This window comes from Bufo bufo, chromosome 6 (assembly GCF_905171765.1).
Source record: "Bufo bufo chromosome 6, aBufBuf1.1, whole genome shotgun sequence".
Classification (NCBI taxonomy): Eukaryota; Metazoa; Chordata; class Amphibia; order Anura; family Bufonidae; genus Bufo; species Bufo bufo.
This window is the reverse complement of record NC_053394.1, coordinates 137,646,072-137,664,698: the sequence shown is the minus strand read 5'-3', so window position 1 is coordinate 137,664,698 and position 18,627 is coordinate 137,646,072. Positions and strand designations below refer to the sequence as shown.

At 43.5% G+C, this 18,627-nt stretch overlaps 1 protein-coding gene across 1 annotated transcript in view; it reads left to right on the top strand.

Moving 5' to 3' along the window:
• Positions 1-16,289, top strand: part of LOC121005577 (protein spire homolog 1-like) — a 37,815-nt gene extending 21,526 nt beyond the window's left edge. Inside the window, exons 11-16 of the mRNA XM_040438352.1 lie at positions 756-898; positions 1,386-1,508; positions 4,979-5,046; positions 5,461-5,488; positions 10,199-10,341; positions 16,079-16,289. Of these exons, the coding sequence (XP_040294286.1) occupies positions 756-898; positions 1,386-1,508; positions 4,979-5,046; positions 5,461-5,488; positions 10,199-10,341; positions 16,079-16,289 (716 nt within the window). The remainder of the gene's footprint in view (positions 1-755; positions 899-1,385; positions 1,509-4,978; positions 5,047-5,460; positions 5,489-10,198; positions 10,342-16,078) is intronic.
• Positions 16,290-18,627: the final 2,338 nt, after the last annotated feature.

The following is an 18,627-nucleotide window of genomic DNA, read 5'->3' as shown; positions in this document are numbered from 1 at the left end:
GGATATTGCTTAGATAAATACATATATTGGTGGCAGATAAGGATTTTATATAGCCGAATAATGATTATGATAATAATGATGGCCAATTATTTATTTATATTTCCCAGGGGGTGTTCAATGTGTACTAGTGTGGGGGAGGGGGGGCAGGGCTGTGATAACGATCCCCAGATGCAGAGGGGAACGTTTACAAACTGCCACCTCTAGCCCCAGTGAATGCAGGAGGGACAAACATACCCTGCTGCTGGAGAAGAGATCGCCTCGGCTCTGGTATGTACTGCGCATGAGCGATCGCATACCAGAGCCGAGGCAGTGTTAGAAGAGCTGGAGGGGGGAGGGGACCACAGGCTCTGACGTTTTGTTTACAGAGCCTGGCCACTCCCTCAAGCAGGGAGACGGCTGTAAACGAAACATCATCAGCAGAGCAGAGCCGGGCAGTGTGAGGAGAGGGGGAGGGCGGAGGGCACCAGAGGCTCTGATGTTTCGTTTACAGAGCCTGGACACTCCCTCAAGCAGGGAGAAGCTCGTAAACGAAACGTCATCAGCAGAGCAGGCTTGCTGACGTCGGGGGTCACATGACCCTGAACTGAACTGGCCAAACAGTGATAGATAGGTGATGAAAGTGATTTTAATAAACTTTCACTGGTCTACAATAAAAGCAATTAGAATAGATTTATTTAAGTCGGATAACCCCTTTAAGCTTTATTTTGAGCCAACTGACCTGGTGATTCTCAATCCCCTGATGTCCTATTCTGTAGATCTTTCCTTTTTTCCTGTGCTGACTTCCTCCCAAGTGGACCTAAGAATGACCAGTATTTCAAACTCCGAGAAGCGGACATCATATGCCCACAAGAGGTCTAACTCCTATGAGGGATCCTTCCAAGCCAGCAGCTTTATGAAGGTGGGTGTTCTTCATTAGAAGGATCCCCTGATTATAAGATGGTCACAAGGTGTCCTACAGCTGGCAACTCTAGGGATCAACTGTAATCTGGCAGATCCTGGCAACACTAGTTTAATTCTCCTGCAACGCCCTACAGATGAATTGAGACCTCACAAGGTTTCCATTAAAATAAATATGCTACCTGTTTCATGCATGTGTACAGTATGCCAGCTCCTCCAGAGAGATGTAGCTTCCGAGTAACAGGAAATGGCTGGCAGAATTCAAAATTTCTTTTTAGTTAAATTTGTAAACCCCACGCTGGCTTTACCAGGAAGCTTTAACTGCCATCGCCCCCCTCTCCCCCCAGTCCAATTAGCTTGTCATTTTTGATGAAAAATGTTTTCATATACTGGTATTTGAGTGATTTTTATCATCTCCTCAGCCGAATCTTCTAAAAGTTGAATAACTGTCAACCCTATAGATAGGCTCAGGTTTATGTGTATTCCAGAGTTGGCGAAATCCAAGGATTCATCTACCCCCGACCATCTCAGAGTTGATCCCAGTACGAAGACTAATTGTTAAAAACGAAATGCTGGTGTTTGCATCAAGTAAAGACTTCCCTGGGTACAAGGTAACTTATTTAAAAGGGTTGTCCCACCAAAAATATTTTAAATTTCTCATACCGGCACCTGAACCTGAATACTTTTGTAATGTATGTAATTAAAAATTTGCAAATCATACTAGATAAAAATCCACTGAGTTAGGCCTCATGCACACGAACGTTTTTTTTCACGGTCCGCAAAAACAGGGTCCGTAGGTCCGTGATCCGTGACCGTTTTTTCGTCCGTGGGTCTTCCTTGATTTTTGGCGGATCCACGGACATGAAAAAAAAGTCATTTTGGTGTCCGCCTGGCCGTGCGGAGCCAAACGGATCCGTCCTGAATTACAATGCAAGTCAATGGGGACGGATCCGTTTGACGTTGACACAATATGGTGCCATTTCAAACGGATCCGTCCCCATTGACTTTCAATGTAAAGTCCGGAGTCCCTTTTATACCATCAGATCGGAGTTTTCTCCAATCCGATGGTATATTTTAACTTGAAGCGTCCCCATCACCATGGGAACGCCTCTATGTTAGAATATACTGTCGGATATGAGTTAGATCGTGAAACCTCATTTCCGACAGTATATTCTAACACAGAGGCGTTCCCATGGTGATGGGGACGCTTCTAGTTAGAATATACTACAAACTGTGTACATGACTGCCCCCTGCTGCCTAGCAGCATCCGATCTCTTACAGGGGGCCGTGATCAGCACAATTAACCCCTCAGGTGCCGCACCTGAAGGGGTTAATTGTACTATCATATCCCCCTGTAAGAGATCAGGGCTGCCAGGCAGCAGGGGGCAGACCCCCCCCCCTCCCCAGTTTGAATATCATTGGTGGCCAGTGCGGCCCCCCCCCCCTTCCTCCATTGTAATAAATCGTTGGTGGCACAGTGTGCGCCCCCCCCTTCCTCCCTCTATTGTAATAATTCGTTGGTGGCACAGTGTGCCCCCCCCCCCCGCCTCCCCCCCCCTTCCTCCCTCTATTGTAATAAATCGTTGGTGGCAATCATTGGCCCCCCTCCCTCTATAGCATTTTCAACATTGGTGGCCAGTGTGCGGCCACCCATCTTGCGCCATTCCCCCCCCCCCCCCCCCCGATCATTGGTGGCAGCGGGTTACTAGCAATAGTACAAGATTCATACTTACCTGGGAGCTGTGATGTTCGTGTCCGGCCGGGAGCTCCTCCTACTGGTAAGTGACGGTTCATTTAGCAATGCGCCGCACAGACCTGTCACTGTCACTTACCAGTAGGTGGAGCTCCCGGCCGGACACGAACATCGCAGCAGCAGGTAAGTATTAATCTTCTACTATTGTACTATTGCTAAGTAACCATGGCAACGAGGACTGTAGTAGCGTCCTGGTTGCCATGGTTACCGATCGGAGCCCCAGCAAATAAACTGGGACTCCGATCGGAACTCCGCTGCCACCAATGATGATGGGGGGGAGGGGGGGGGGAGATGGGAGGCTGCACACTGGCCACCAACGTTGTTAATGCTATAGAGGGGGGGGGCAATGGGGGGCGCACACTGTGCCACCAACGATTTATTACAATAGAGGGAGGAAGGGGGGGGGGCGCACACTGTGCCACCAACGAATTATTACAATAGAGGGAGGGGGGGGGGGCCGCACTGGCCACCAATGATATTCAAACTGGGGAGGGGGGGGGAGGGTCTGCCCCCTGCTGCCTGGCAGCCCTGATCTCTTACAGGGGGATATGATAGTACAATTAACCCTTTCAGGTGCCGCACCTGAAGGGGTTAATTGTGCTGATGAAGGCCCCCTGTAAGAGATCGGGTGCTGCCAGGCAGCAGGGGGCAGTCTTGTACACAGTTTGTAGTGTATTCTAACTAGAAGCGTCCCCATCACCATGGGAACGCTTCTGTGTTAGAATATACTGTCGGTTCTGAGTTTTCACGAAGTGAAAACTCAGCTTTGAAAAAGCTTTAATGCAGACGGATCTTCGGATCCGTCTGTATAAAAACTAAACTACGGCCACGGATCACGGACACGGATGCCAATCTTGTGTGCATCCGTGTTCTTTCACGGACCCATTGACTTGAATGGGCCCGTGAACCGTTGGCCGTGAAAAAAATAGGACAGGTCATATTTTTTTCACGGCCAGGAAACACGGATCACGGATGCGGCTGCAAAACGGTGCATTTTCCGATTTTTCCACGGACCCATTGAAAGTCAATGGGTCCGCGAAAAAAAACGGAAAACGGCACAACGGCCACGGGTGCACACAACGGTCGTGTGCATGAGGCCTAATTCAATGAAACATATCTGTATAGCGCCACCCGCTGTTTGGTCTTTTCCCTATTTCTCTGTCCACCTCACTGATGCGAAGTTCCATCCTTTAACTGCCACCAGTTCTATCTGTTAGAAGCTGTGACTGTTACAGGGAGTGATTTGCAGCAGAAAGGACAAGGCCCCCTGACCTGCCACCTTGAAATAAATCTAGCAGAGCCATAAATGGGCTGGGGGGCATGAGATATCATGTACTATGATTAGAGAAGAGCGAATTTCCACTTATAAAATTCGTTCACACTTTGTTTGGTGGTAAAATCACGGATTCGTTTTGCAGCCCATAGACTTCTATTATGACGGAATAAATAACAGAATGCCTCTAAAGGCATTCCGTTATGAATTCCGTCATAGAATTGAGTTATTGCAATTCACCTATTACCAACAAAGTGTGAACGAATTTCAAAATATGAAATTCGCTCATCTCTAACTATATCTGATTTTTCATTTTTTCATTAGAGTAACAAAACTTTTGTATAAATTTGTTAACCTGTCCCTAATGCCATAATAAAACTTCTTGTAATATAGTTTAATTTTTCTGTATATTTATAACTCTTCCCTACCATAAGAGCACGTTTCGCTGTGCACCTAAAATGTACTTTTCTGTACACCACTCCAGTGTATGGAGTTGACATTTTTATGAATGGAGCTGCAGCGCAGGGAGTACAGGTAGAAGCGCATACTGCTGCTCCGCCCGTGCCCCCCCCCCCAGAGGTTTACTAAATCCTGGCATAGCACATAGGTACACTATAACCATGTCCTATGCCGGGATTAGCGGAGCTAAGTCCTGCATGTTCGCTCTTAGTTTAGCGAAGCAGGCACAGGCAGGAGCCCGCTCTGCTAATCCTGGTATAGTACATGATTACAGGGTAACCATGTGCTATGCCAGGATTTAGTAAACGTCTGGGGGGCATGGGCAGGAGCACACATTCCCTGCGCTGGGGCACTTTTCATAAGAATGTTTTTTCCGTACACTGCTGGGCAGTCGGTGTTGTACAGAGAAGTAGATTTTAAATGCGCAGTGAAACGTGCTCTTTAGGTAGGGAAAAGTGTAATAAAAATACTAAAAAACATTAATAAACTATATTACAAAAAGTTTTATTAGGGACAGGTTAGCAAAATGTTATACAAAAGTTTAGTTACTCTAATCATGGGATTAATGTTTTGTTTTTTCCTAACATGTCTTCCAGGCTTGCTCCAGCTGTCACCGAAAGAGGCTTTTCTTCTCCTGGCTCTTCTCCTGCAAATTCTGTGACAGGTACAAGAATTTTAATGTACTAGAAACTAGATTAAAATGGATACTTGAGAGGTGTTTTTTTTTTTTAACTTGGATCAGTCTTGCACAGGATAGGGTGGAAATGTTAGATCGGTGGTGGTCTGACCTCTAGGACCCTCAAAGAGGGCACCCATATCCTCCCCACTAGATGGTCTGTGTTGGGAATTAGTTGACTAGAGGGTGGTCAAGAACATGGTTGCTTCATACTATTTATGGGGAAAGCTTGATTATTTAGCACCTAGAGAGTTGTACGTTTTTGCTGAGTCCGGTTAGGTCATTATCTATTTATTTTAATACTTGAATTCTGATTCTGTGCCACGACAAACCAGCAGTAAAATGCATTGAGAGGACTCTTCTGGAGCTGACAGATTTCTTTTACTTTTTTTTTTTTTGCAGAACAATCTGCCCTGAATGTCATATAGAGGTAAGATAACAAGTTTGAATATAATTCTATAAGCAGGCAAAGGATTAAACCCTTCCCTACCAGCGCCGCACATGTACGACACTGGCCAGGACTCTAAGCATGGCGCTCGCTCTTGCAGCAGGCGCCATAGCTGCCAGGTTTCTGCAGTTTCAAACAGCAGAGACCTGTGGTACATGTATGTGATCAGCCATAAGGCGCATCACATACATTTCAAATGTGACCACAGCATCTGAGCAGGCCATAAGCGGGAGCCGTGTGCCCCGTAACAGCATTCCCTGGCTGAGATCGGGGAACCTGTAACACTGGGCAAATAGCCCGAAGTCTCAAGCAGGCTTCGGCAGCTGTTCTGCCTCTCCAATCTAAGCATTGAAAGTCTAATCTCTAACTTACAGTTGTGCTGAGATAGCGGTAACCATCAATCTTAGTTCAATTGGCTGACAGTGACTCGATCCAAACACCACCTTGTAGATCGTGAAGAAGTTTATTCCAAACTGTGCAGATCATACACTGATGAACAAATGGATAGGTCAAAAAATCATGGTGTGAGCAGCTAACAGGATACATGTGGCTGAGCTGAGGGGTGAAGCCAGAATGCAAGGGAGAGAGGAGAGGAGACTTTACAGAGAGCACAGCAGGAGGGGAAGAGAGAAGGGACACACGGAATAAAAAGGCAAACCATGCATGTGTAACATGACAGCAGCTACTAGTCGAATTTACCAACACAGGCCACAGGGTGGCAGCACTGTATTATGTTGAAAATGAAGTGTTCAATGAAGGCTATATAGCCATCAATGAACACCATGGGCAATCTAATCATTTGCAGCTATAGACACCCAGGGTGACTTAAAAAAATTAAAGTATATAAAAAAAAAAAAGGAAATAAAAGTTAAAATCACCCCCCTTTCCTCAATCAAAATACTTAACCAATAAAAATAATACACATGGGCATCACCGCGTGCGAAAACCGGATCTCCAAAAAATGCCTTTGCCCTGAGCGATTTAGCGCAGGGCAGAGGAGAGCTAAAGTTGGGGGGCTGCCTGGGTGAAAATGTTGGGGTATGTCCGGGTTCAGCTCTGAACCCGGACAACCCCTTAATATTATATATTACTCCCATACAGTGAATGTTGCAACAGAAAAATAAAACAGCCAATTTGCCTTTTTTTTTTTTTTGTATTCAACTCCCCAAATTTTTTTTTATAAAAAAAGTGATTAAAGTCAAGTCTTCAAAATGGTACAGATCGCCCTGCAAAAAATGAGCCCTCGCACAGCTCCATATGCATAACTACAAAAAAGTTACAGGGGTCAGAATATGGTGATTAAAAACACTTTTTTTTTTTTTTTTTTTAAGGTTTTTAATTAAAACACAATAAAAGCTATACAAGTGTGGTATCATTGTAATCGTACTGACCTGGAGAATAAAGTTAGCATGCCAATTTTACCGCATGGTGAATGCTGTAAAAAACTAACAAAAAAAAACTAAAGTTGTAATTTCCTTTTCCACCCCATTTGAAGTTTTTTTTTTGTTTTTTCTGCTTCCCACTACATTGTATGCAACTGTAAATGGTGCCATTAGAAATTACAACTTGTGCCTTAAAACAATAAGCCCTTACAAGGCTATGTGTATGGAAAAATAAAGTCATGACTCTGGGAAGGCACGGAGTGAAAAACGAAAACCCCAAAAAACAGAATCGCCTGGTACTCTAAGGGTTAATCCACCAAATTCTTGAATTCCAAATATATAAAAAATACCAAATGCCTCAGTCTCATGATGGGAGAAATCCAAACCCTTATGCCGTGTTCCGCGGCCGAGAGCGGTCCGTGGTATGCTGCGCTGGATTCCTGTTCAGAGCAGGAGCGCACGGCGTTATTGGTTGCTAGGACGCCGTGCGCTTCATGTCGCAGCTGCACTACAGTAATACGCTATACGAGTGTATTACTGTAGTGCAGGCGACATGAAGCGCACGGCGTCATAGCAACCAATGATGCCGTGCGCTCCTGCTCTGAACAGGAATCAAGCCTGGCATATCACGGACCGCTCTCGGCCGCGGAACACGGCCGTGTGCATTCGGCCTTAGGGAACTCTTCAGCAACCTATTCCTATTTTGTGCAGGTCTAGAACTACAAGATTGGGTAAACATGGCTGCTTTTTAACCCCTTCCTTACCTTTCTGATTTGTCTTCATTCTACTCCCTACCTTCCTGGAGTAATAACTTAGAATTGTAATATTATAAATAACATAATTAATTTTTTGGTGTAAAAAGTACTTTTAGTGTTAGAAATCAATTTTAGTTAGGTAGTGTTAGTGTCGATTTTTGCACGGACATATCTGTGCGTGCGTCCTGCACCTGCTGAGCGCTGATCAGAAACATCAATTTTTCTGATCTGTCTGCTCAGTTTACTGTGCAGCTTGTGTTTTTTTTCAAATATATATTTGTAAGGTACTGTTAGTGTAGGTTTGTGCATGCATCCAGCAATTTTTTTTCAGTTTCATGTGAAAATGCGCCCAGCCAGCCTTCCCAACTGCCGTTCTGAAGCCCCGCCCAGCTCATCAATATTCACTTCGCTGGGCGGCGGCTAGAACTCTCCCCAGTCCCGATCCTGCGCATGGGCAATTCAATTGTCCGGGCATCGTTCATGCCCAATCTTCTGCGCCTGCGCCCCGCCGTGGTTAGTTCGTGCCTGCGTACACACACAGCCTGCCTGCGTCTTCGAGGAAGCTGCAGCTTCAGCCATGCACTGTTCAGAGCAGCGCTTCAGAGCGCTGCTCACTCACATCGTCAAAGGGGTTAATTATAGACAATTGAATTGCCCATGCGCAGGATCGGGACTGGGGAGAGTTCTAGCCGCCGCCCAGCGAAGTGAACGGCAGTTGGGAAGGCTGGCTGGGTGCATTTTCACATGAAACGCCGCCCCTTGGGCAGATTGGTGACCGGACAAGCAGGTTATAAAACTTTATATTTCGCTCTTTATAAGGTGGACAGGGGGGATACTTATATGCTTTTAAAAGACTGTATAAGACCTGTAATGTCATATATCTAACTATATATGCTGATTTGGCCTGTCAGTGTCCCTTTAAGGTGAAATAGGGCTGAGTCCTTAAGGGGTTAATTTTTTTCCAGTTACAAAGCAAGGGTTAACAGCCAAACAAAACTCAATATTTATGGCTCTGATTCTGTAGTTTACATAAACACCCCATATGTGGTCGTAAACTGCTGTACGGGCACATGGCAGGGCGCAGAAGCAAAGGAATGCCACACGGTTTTTGGAAGGCAGATTTTGCTGGACTGGTTTTTGACACCATGTCCCATTTGAAGCCCTACTGATGCACCCCTAGAGTAGAAACTCCAAAAAAGTGAACCCATTTTAGAAACTACAGGATAGGGTGGCAGTTTTGTTGGTACTATTTTAGAGTATATATGATTTTTGGTTGCTCTATATTACACTTTTTGTAAGGTAACAAGAAATAGCTGTTTTGGCACCGTTTTTTTATATTTTTTGTTATTTACAATCATCTGACAGGTTAGATCATGTGGTATTTTTATAGACCAGGTTGTCACGGACTCGTCAATATCTAATATGTATACTTTTTTATTTTATTTATGTAAGTTTTACACAATGATTTCATTTTTGAAATAAAAAACAATGTTTTAGGGTCTCCATAGTCTGTGAGCCATAGTTTTTTCTGTCTTTGGGCGATTATCTTAGGTAGGGTCTCATTTTTTGCGGGATGAGATGACTGTTTGATTGGTACTATTTTGGGGTGCATATGGCTTTTTGATCGCTTGCTATTACACTTTTTGTGATTGTAAGGTGACACAAAATTGTTTGTTTAGCACAGTTTTTATTTTTTACGGTGTTCATTTGAGGGGTTAGGTCATGTGATATGTTTATAGAGCCTGTCGATATTTTTTACCAATTTTTTATTTTTTACTTTATTTGGGGAAAATGAAGTTTTTGTTTATTTTTACTTGAAACTAAATTTTTTTTTTTTTTTTTTACTTTATTTTTCGTCCCATTTTGGGACTTCAACTTTTGGGGGTCTAATCCTTTACAATGCATTCCAATACAGAAGTATTGGAATGCATTGGCTGTCACAGGATCTCACAGGCTCGCCACCGGAAGGCATCGCGCTGCCTTCCATGCCATCGGGTCCCCCTACAGCCCCATTGGGACCCGATGGCACCGCCGCACCATAAAAAGCCGCAAACCGCAGGTCTGAATTGACCTGCAGTTTGCGGCGATCACCGACACAGGGGGGTCACGGGACCCCCCCCCCCGCGCATTTAGCCAAGGTGCCTGCTCAATGATTTGAGCAGCCATCTTGTTCCGATCACTGCCCCCCGGGCGGCGGTGATCGGAAATACACATGATGTACCTGTACGTCATGTGTCCTTAAGTACCGGGACAGCATGCCATACTGGTACGTCATGTGTCTCAAACAGGTTAACTGGATCCGCAAAAAAAACAGATGGCATACAGATGTCATCCATTTTGTTTGCGGATCCACAATTTGCAGACAGCAAAACGTCTGCATGTAGCCTTATGCAGTTTTTCAAAAATTAAGTTACTTTACCGGAATCCCCTTTTTAACTCGTTAAGTCTTTTAATTGACTTTTTAATGACTTGTGTGTCGTGGTGAGACGTGATATCGCAGTAAAGTTTAGCGCTGCTACATTTGTATATTATTAAATGTGTATTCTTCTGTACAGATGTTGATGCCTTTCAAGCAATGCCTGCATCTTCCGGTAAGCTTCTTCAAAGCTTTGGTCTTGACTCTGGACAATGATCCTTACTGCCAAGAACAGAAAAATCGGATGTTCCTCAGGGAGGTCATGTACTGGGATTATTCCAGGTGAGTCCTGATGCAACTTTTTTTTTCCCCTTCACCTATGACACCACCTCTGGAGAGACAGCCTCCGCCTCCTTGGGACAGGAAACAGGAACCAGAACCGCTTTAAAAGAGGGTCCACCCACTCTACCTCCAGTTGTGTTTCCTGTCCTAAGGGACAGGTGGAATTTGGAACCGCTAAGAAAAATTTAAAAGGAGCTGCTGGCGTCCTAACTGTTTATAGTATTAAAAGGTCTTTCCTCGGCGGCATAAGCCTCCTTTAGGAGCTGCTGCAGAGACTGGGCCTCTTTCTCTCTCTCCTTCTCGGTCCGGGAGGGTTTTGGCTTTCCAGGACGTCTGCGGCCGTGATCGCATGTCTGGCTGTCGGCACATGTGGGGGGAAGTACTTCTGGGTTGCAGCAGTAAGAGGAAGCCAGCACTGTATGACCGGAAGAGGGGGGAGCCGGTACGCGTGCCGGATGAGAGAAGCCCAGCCAGCTCACTGCCATTCTGGGTGGAAGAAGCTGGCAGTTCCTCCATTCTGGCTGATATTGCTGTGGGAACAGCAGACTCCACCAATGATACGCCGGTACCACTGATATTTCTGATGCAGGTTACTCATGGGTGTCATCTGTGTTTAGGTATTTAAGGAGTCTTCTAGAAAAGTCTCCAGAGTAAAGGACAAGGGTTGTGCTGTATGTAAAAGAAAGCTATCCTCTGCTTGGGCAAAATCCCTTTGTCAAGCGTGTGTAAGCAAGTTAATGGAGGAGGAAGCTCCGTCCCTGATGGGCAGCATCAAGCAGATGATCCGTGAGGAGGTAAAAGAGTTGGTTAGTGGTCTGCTAAGGAATCGCCCTAGTACCTCTGCAGTTGCATCTAACCCCCCCCTCCAGTGACAGTGATGTATTTTCAGGACTGGAGGAAGAGGGAGAATAGCTTTCATCTAATAAATCCTCTGATGAAGCCACTCTTTCATGCCAAGAACATTCACTCCCTAGTCAAAGCAGTCGGAGCTACCATGGGCTTAGATGACCAAAAGCCACTGCAGTCTGTTCAGGATTGAGGGTCTGGGCCCCAAGAGAAGGAAGGTCTTTGACATGCATAGAAATATTCAGGCAGTCATTGCTTATGAATGGAAAAAACCTGATAGAAAGTTTTTTTTTATTCCTTCCTCTGTTAAATGTAAATATCCTTTTTATTAAGAAGTGTCTGCCTCTTGGGACAGGGCCACAAAACTTGATGCCCTAGTAGCTAAGATGTCTAAAAAAAGCTGCGCTTCCCTTTGAGGATTTGGGTTCTATTAAAGATCGGATGGACAGAAGGCAGACATTTATTTAAAGAATTGGGAAGCCTTGGCGGGGGCCTTTAAACTCTCAATCGCTGCCACTTCTGTTGTGAGATCCCTAAAAGCATGGGTGGGGGAGCTGGAGGCTCACATAAAAGGGGGTAACCCTAGGGAGCAGTTATTATCCTCTTTCCCTACTATATATAATGCTCTGGATTTCATGGCTGATGCTTCCACAGACTCATTAAGGTTATCTGCCAGAGCTTCCGCCTTATCCAACTCTGCTTGTAGAGCTATCTGGTTAAAGAGCTGTAATGGAGATGCTTTGCGCCATTCAGTGTCAGGATGAATGCTTATTTGGGCCGATCCTTGATTTACTTGAAAAGGCCTCTGATAAAAAAGGGCTTTCGTTCCACCAGTCAGCAGCCCTCTAGGAGATCCCTCCGTCCCAGGTTTAATAGACAGGGTTTCAGTGGGAGGGATAGAACTAGACAGTTTGCGGGAGCAGCTAAAGAAGTCTAAGGTGTTTTTTTTTTTTTGGGTCAGATGCCTCAAACAGCCCCAATGACGCCAGGCCACTAGTGTGGGGGGGGGGGGGGTCGTCTGTCTAGTTTTTCAGGTCAGTGGCAAAAAAATCTCCAACAGCCACTGAATCATTTCTGTTCTAAGAGAGGGTAAGGCTTAAGATTAAAGTTGCCGGTAGAAAAATTTGTGATAACAGGTTATCGGTCAGACCCCCCAAGACAGGCAGCCATCATTTCAGAGTTTTTTTTCCCTGTACGAAAACAGTGTTGGTGGAAGTTCCAAGACAGGAGGTGACGAGAGGCTTTTACTCAACCCTATTTCTTGTAAAAAAACTAATGGTTCGGGGGGGGTGGTTTGCCAGCCGTGTAAGATGGCTGCATGAGGCGAGTGCTCCAGAGAACCTTGAGCGACAGCAGGATAGAACACCCCATAACCACCTGAATAACACCCGCCGACTGAGACCAGTGTGTTTAACCTAGAGGACCCTTGCCGTACAGGTACGGCGCTGGTGAATGTGACTGAAGGACCAGCGCCATACATGTACGGCGGGCTGATCAGGCGGGTGCAGGAGCTGCACCTGCCCAATCAGCGGCACGGACCCGGCAGTCACTGACGGCCAGGCCCATGTTGCGTACGCCGGCATCAGTAAAAACACTGATGCTGGCGTATTAACTCCTTTTATGCCGCGGTCAAAGCTGACCACGGCCTGCGGAGGGTACGGGTGCCCTCCGCATATACATCGGGGCTCCGCGCTGCAGTGACTGGGACCTGATGGCAGAGAAGGCAGCCCGATGCCTTCCATATGCATTGGGGCTTGCCTTCTACGAAAGCCTGTGAGATCCAACCCCTTAGGCTGGCTCTCACAGGCAGGCTGTCGGCATAAAAGCAGACAGGCAATGCATTACAATACAGAATCCATTGTAATGCATTGCAGAGGGGATCAGACCTCAGAAGTTGAAGTCCCAGAATGGGACAAAAATAAAAAGTAAAGTTTTTCATAATAAAAAAAAGTTTCAAGTAAAAAAAATGTTAAAACGATTTCCCAAAATAAAACACATAATTGTAAAAAAAAAAAAAAAAAATTGAAAAAAAAAGAACCAGACATATTGGGTATTGTCACATCCATAACGACCGGCTCTATAAAAATATCACATGATCCACCCCCTCACCTGACCGCCGTAGAAAAAATAAAATAAAAACTGTGCTAAAACGATAATAATTTTTTATTTTTTTTGTCACCTTACATCACAATAAGTGCAACACCAAGTGATCAAAAAGCGTATGCCCCCCAAAATAGTACCAATCAAACCGTCACCATCACCCTACCCTATGAGACTCTACCTAAGACTATCACCCAAAAAAATAAATAAATAAACTATGGCTCTCAGAATATGGAGACACTAAAACATGTTATATATATTTTTTTTTGTTTCAAAAATGCTTTTACTGTGTAAAACTTAAATAAATTAAAAAGTAGACATATTAGGTTTCACCACGTCTGTAACTACCTGCTGTATAAAAATATCACATGATCTAATAAATAAGAATTGTCAAAGCCATTTTATTTATTTTTGTTGTCACCTTACATCACAAAAAGTGTAATACCAAGCGATCAGTCATATGCACCCTAAAATAGTACCAATTAAACAGTCATCTAATCCCGACAAAAATGAGCCCCTACATAAGACAGTCGCCACCCCACCCCCCCAAAAAAAAAAACTTTCAGAATATGGAGACACAAAAAAAATCATATTTTTTTTCAAAACTGCTTTATGTAAAACTGACACAAACAACCAAAAAAGTTGTCATATTTGGTATTGTCGCATCCGTAACAACCTGCTCTATAAAAATAGCACATGATCTAACCTGTCAGATGAACATTGTAAATAAAAACTGTGCCAAATGGCGTTCCTTTCCTTCGCCCTGCTGTTTACGGGGTGTTTCTGTAAACTACAGAATCAGGGTAATAAATATTGAGTTTTGTTTGGCTTTTAACCCTTGCTTTATTACTGAAAATAGATTAAAATCGAAAATCTGCCAAAAAATTAAATACTGAAATTTCATCTACATTTTCCTTTAAAGGGGTTGTCTCTTCATGGACAATGGGGGCATATCACTAGGATATGCCCCCATTGTCTTATAGGTGCGGGTCCCACCGCTGGGACCCGCACCTATATTGAGAACGGAGCCATGCAAGTAAAGAGGGTGCACTGCACATGCGCAGCCGCCCTCTATTCATTTTCTATGGGGACGGCGTAAATAACAAAGAGCTGGCTCGGCTATTTCCATCGACCACATAGAAATGAATGGGAGCGAGGGTTGCGAATGCGCGGTACGCTCCCATTCACTTCTATGGGGAGCAGGCTTGGTGGCGGCTGGACCAGAGTCCTCCAGCCACCACCTTGGGGGGCTCCGTTCTTGATATAGGTGTGGGACCCGCACCTATCAGACAATGGGGGCATATCCTAGCGATATGCCCCTATTGTCTATGATGAGACAACCGCTTTAATTCTTGTGGAACACCGAAAGGGTTAACAAAGTTTATAAAATCAGTTTTGAATACCTTGAAGGGTGTAGTTTCTAAAATGGGGCCATTTATGGGTGGTTTCTATTACGTAAGCTTCGCAAAGTGGCTTCAGATCTGAACTGGGCCTTACAGAGGGTTTTGGAAATTTTCTGAAAAATTTCAAGATTTGCTTCTAACCTTCTAACGTCCCCAAAAAATAAAATGGCATTCACAAAATGATCCAAACATGAAGTAGACCTATAGGAAATGTAAAGTAATGACTATTATATGAGGTATCGCTATCTGTTTTAAAAACTGAGAAATTGAAATTTAGAAAGTTGGGAATTTTTCCAATCTTTTTGTAAATTTGGTATCTTTTAAAAATAAAAATGAAAAATATTGACTTAAATTTACCACTATCATAAAGCACAATGTGTCACGAGAAAACAGTCTCAGAATGGCTTGGATAAGTAAAAACGTTCCAAAGCTATTACCACAAAGTGACGCAGGTCAAATTTCCAAAAAACAGCCTAGTCCTGAAGGGGTTAAACATCATCTGCTCCGATACGGGACAATTTTTGGTAACTGGAATATGAAAAGCATGTGGTGCATTCTTTTAAAACACGCTATATGATAACACTGTAAAATGTGCGTTTAACCTTAGCTATGTATATCAGTGTCACTTAGACATTTACTATTCCTGTGATTGCATTTCATATCTTGGGGAGGGTGGATATTGGAGGGGGGGAAATTTCATAAAAAATAAACAAAAATACTTTTTCCTAAAGAGTCCTAGGAGGGTAGAGGATTGTATACCGACTTTCAGGACAATTGGCGCAACTTCGGTTTGGCCTGAATCGATTCGGGTCCAAACTGAACTTTAAAAAAAAAATTCAGTGAACTGGACCTGAAACTAAACTTGACTGGTTCGCTCATCTCTACCTGTAATAGCTGCCTTTTAGGGCTGCGGCGCATCATGAACCAATGGGCACTTGCACTGAGGCCTCTACCAGATGTGGTCTTTATGTAAATTTTATCTCTGCCTTGTTACAAACTACATGACCAGAATGTAATAAGTGAATACAGCCATAATGTTATTAGAGCTTTGTTTTCTCTCCACGTTTTAAGGATGTGATCACCCAAGGGAATTTTTGATGACTGTAATGTGTCCGTACCCTAAAAAGCGCTCGCGACCATAACACTTCTCCCCGTGTCCTTTTTATAAATGTGTTAGGTGCAAACAAGAATTTAAGCATATTGGAAATTAACTGTGGTAAATGTCTCTGCTGCCCTAAAAGCTCTGATTTAGGTATTGACCAGAAGTATTAGTCAGCAGAAAAGTTTTATATATTCATTCTCCCATGTTGCATTTGCATACCAAAATTTGAAGTATGATTGCTTGATAAGTCCAAAATTGACCTAATCACATCTTGTTTCCTCATTAGTGTTCCCCTGGTCTTTGAACCCAAACAATTAGTGGAAGAACTTTCCTTTTACAAGAGGATTATGTACAACTGGACTTCCGTGGACATTTGTATAAAATGTGAGGAATATATCTTGGATGTTCTAGATTCAAGCCAACAAAGTGCGTTCAGAGACAGCTCCTTGAAGTCTCGTAGCATTTCAGAATCTTCTGCCATACTGCCAAGACATTAAGAAAAACCAGTCTGAAATCTGGGCTTTTACTCCAGAACTGATTATCTGTTCTCGAAGAACCTTCTTTATGAAAACCCCACTGACATTCATAAAATAATGAATATGTGCGCACTGGGACTCAGAGGTGACATAGCCTCAAGGGTCCTTTTTTTTAATTTTAAATGTCTATCTGAATGTTGTAACTTTATCTTTTGTGGTGTCTACTTCTGATGACTAGGTTCATCTGAATAAAATTACCTTTTTAAGTTTTTTGCTCAATCGACATTCCCTGCATCCTGGAAGGATGAAGGGTCAAAAATCTAAATTATCTATTTTATAGCCTAATGATTCCTGATTATTGACTAATAGGCTGATAACACAGAGGGAGGGACTTGGTGGCTGTGGTTATAGAATATAATTTCACCATATTTATTAAATATTTAAAATTTAATATTAAAATCCTTTTTTCTTGCATTGATTTCTACAAGAATTTTGCACCTTATCTGCTGCACATTTTGAATTCAGGCTTTAATGTTGTGTGAATCACTTGGCACACCCAGTATGGGAAAAGGAGTCTTGGCCTTTTTTTGATTTAACTTGTTTTTCCTCTTTCACGGTTTGTGGTATGTCTGGCTATATTCTAGAAATATTTCTACTGCTTTTATTTTGGCCTTATGGTAAATACTTGAAAAAGAATGTATATTCTGTTTATGCAATTTGGAAAATAAAGAGCAAAAATATGATGGTCAACTGAGTTTTGTGGTGACTGTGCTGGAAAAGCAAATGGGAGATAGTAACGCATGTTAAAATAAAACTGGTGGAAGTGGAACAGACTTGTAAAAGAGTAAAAAAAAAAAGCTATCTTCCACAAAGCAGTACCACACCTGTCCACAGCTTGAGTGTGGTATTCCATATCTTACCCTTTCACTTCAATAAAGCTCAGCTTTGAAACCAGACATAACCAATAGGACAGTTATGGTATTGTTTCTAGAATAATTCAGCATTTCTTTTAGATCCTGGCCAATTAGTAGGCACTATTCATGTACAAATTTTGTATAAATCAATAGTACAATCAAATATAAGAAACTTTTGTAATATCCTATCAGAAAAATACAGCTTTTTACATATTGCAGAGCAGTAGCATCTATCTAACTGTAAAATAACTAGTCTTGACACTGTGACAAAGTAAAAGGTTGGCCACAGCAGCCTCTTTATTAAAGAACATGCTATAAACATATTAAAACTTGGACAGGTTGTCAGGAGAGGAGGTCATGGTTGCCCTGACATCCCCAGTCGCAACACACTGACTCAGGGATGATAACCTCTGGAAACTGATCCCTTACACCACATTGTTGGAGGAGGGGGGGGGGGGGGGGCACGCATCTCTCCAATGGTTCTCCAACTACCACCTCCATCTGTTCAATGCATGATCTCCTCGTAAGCTGCCGTGACAGGTGCTCCACAAATATAAACAAAGGACCCACAAGCCACGTAACAAGAGGGAGGGCAGGCCGTTCTGAGGTCCTGCTCCAGATGACTCTAACGGACCCTTTTTAGCCAGGTGTCACATACCCCTCTCCTAACTCCTCCCCGGCCCATGTGACCCTTTTCCAATCCCTACCCACCACAGCCCTAACACCACTTCTTTCAAACTATTACCTTTCCTGCTCTCCCCTGCAAACCCTGTTATGTCAGGCTTGCACTAGCTTCGCACCTTTGGCCCTCACTTTCTCCTCTGTGCAGTGTATAGGGGATATCATAGCAGCTAGTCCTCACCTATTAGCTCAGGGAAAACTGGAATTATAGAGAACCTGTAAAAAAACACGAGTCTCACAATGGCCAGAAAGTCATTCCTCATGTAAACACAGCAGCTTATTCTTGAAGTCATTTGAAATGGGTACGGTTTAAGGAGGTCAGATAAATTTACATGGTAGAATAGGCAAAATTCTATGGTATAATCTCGGAATTCTTTTGCCAGTATTACCCAATGTCAGTTTAGTTTTCCGAAACTGTGCTGCTAGTTTTACTTTGTTCATTGTACTATCCATCCAACACCTCCACGGGCCTCCTTTACCTGAGTGGACAGGCCACTGTTATATTGACAATCAGTTATCCTAGTCCAGTGGTGGTTATTGTATACCCACTTACTAGTGTTTAAAGGGGTACAGGGCAGGTTACAGTGTGTAAAGCAGAGCTGTTGAGTACTGAATTGAGCACCTCTGGGACAAATTTTTATCCCCTGGAAGAAAGCAATGAAGATTCCCATTCAATTACAAGTAGAGATTGAAGAGAATGTGGTACAAAAAGTATATTTTAGAATAGAAACAATAACACACATTGGAATTTGAGTAGTCCATTT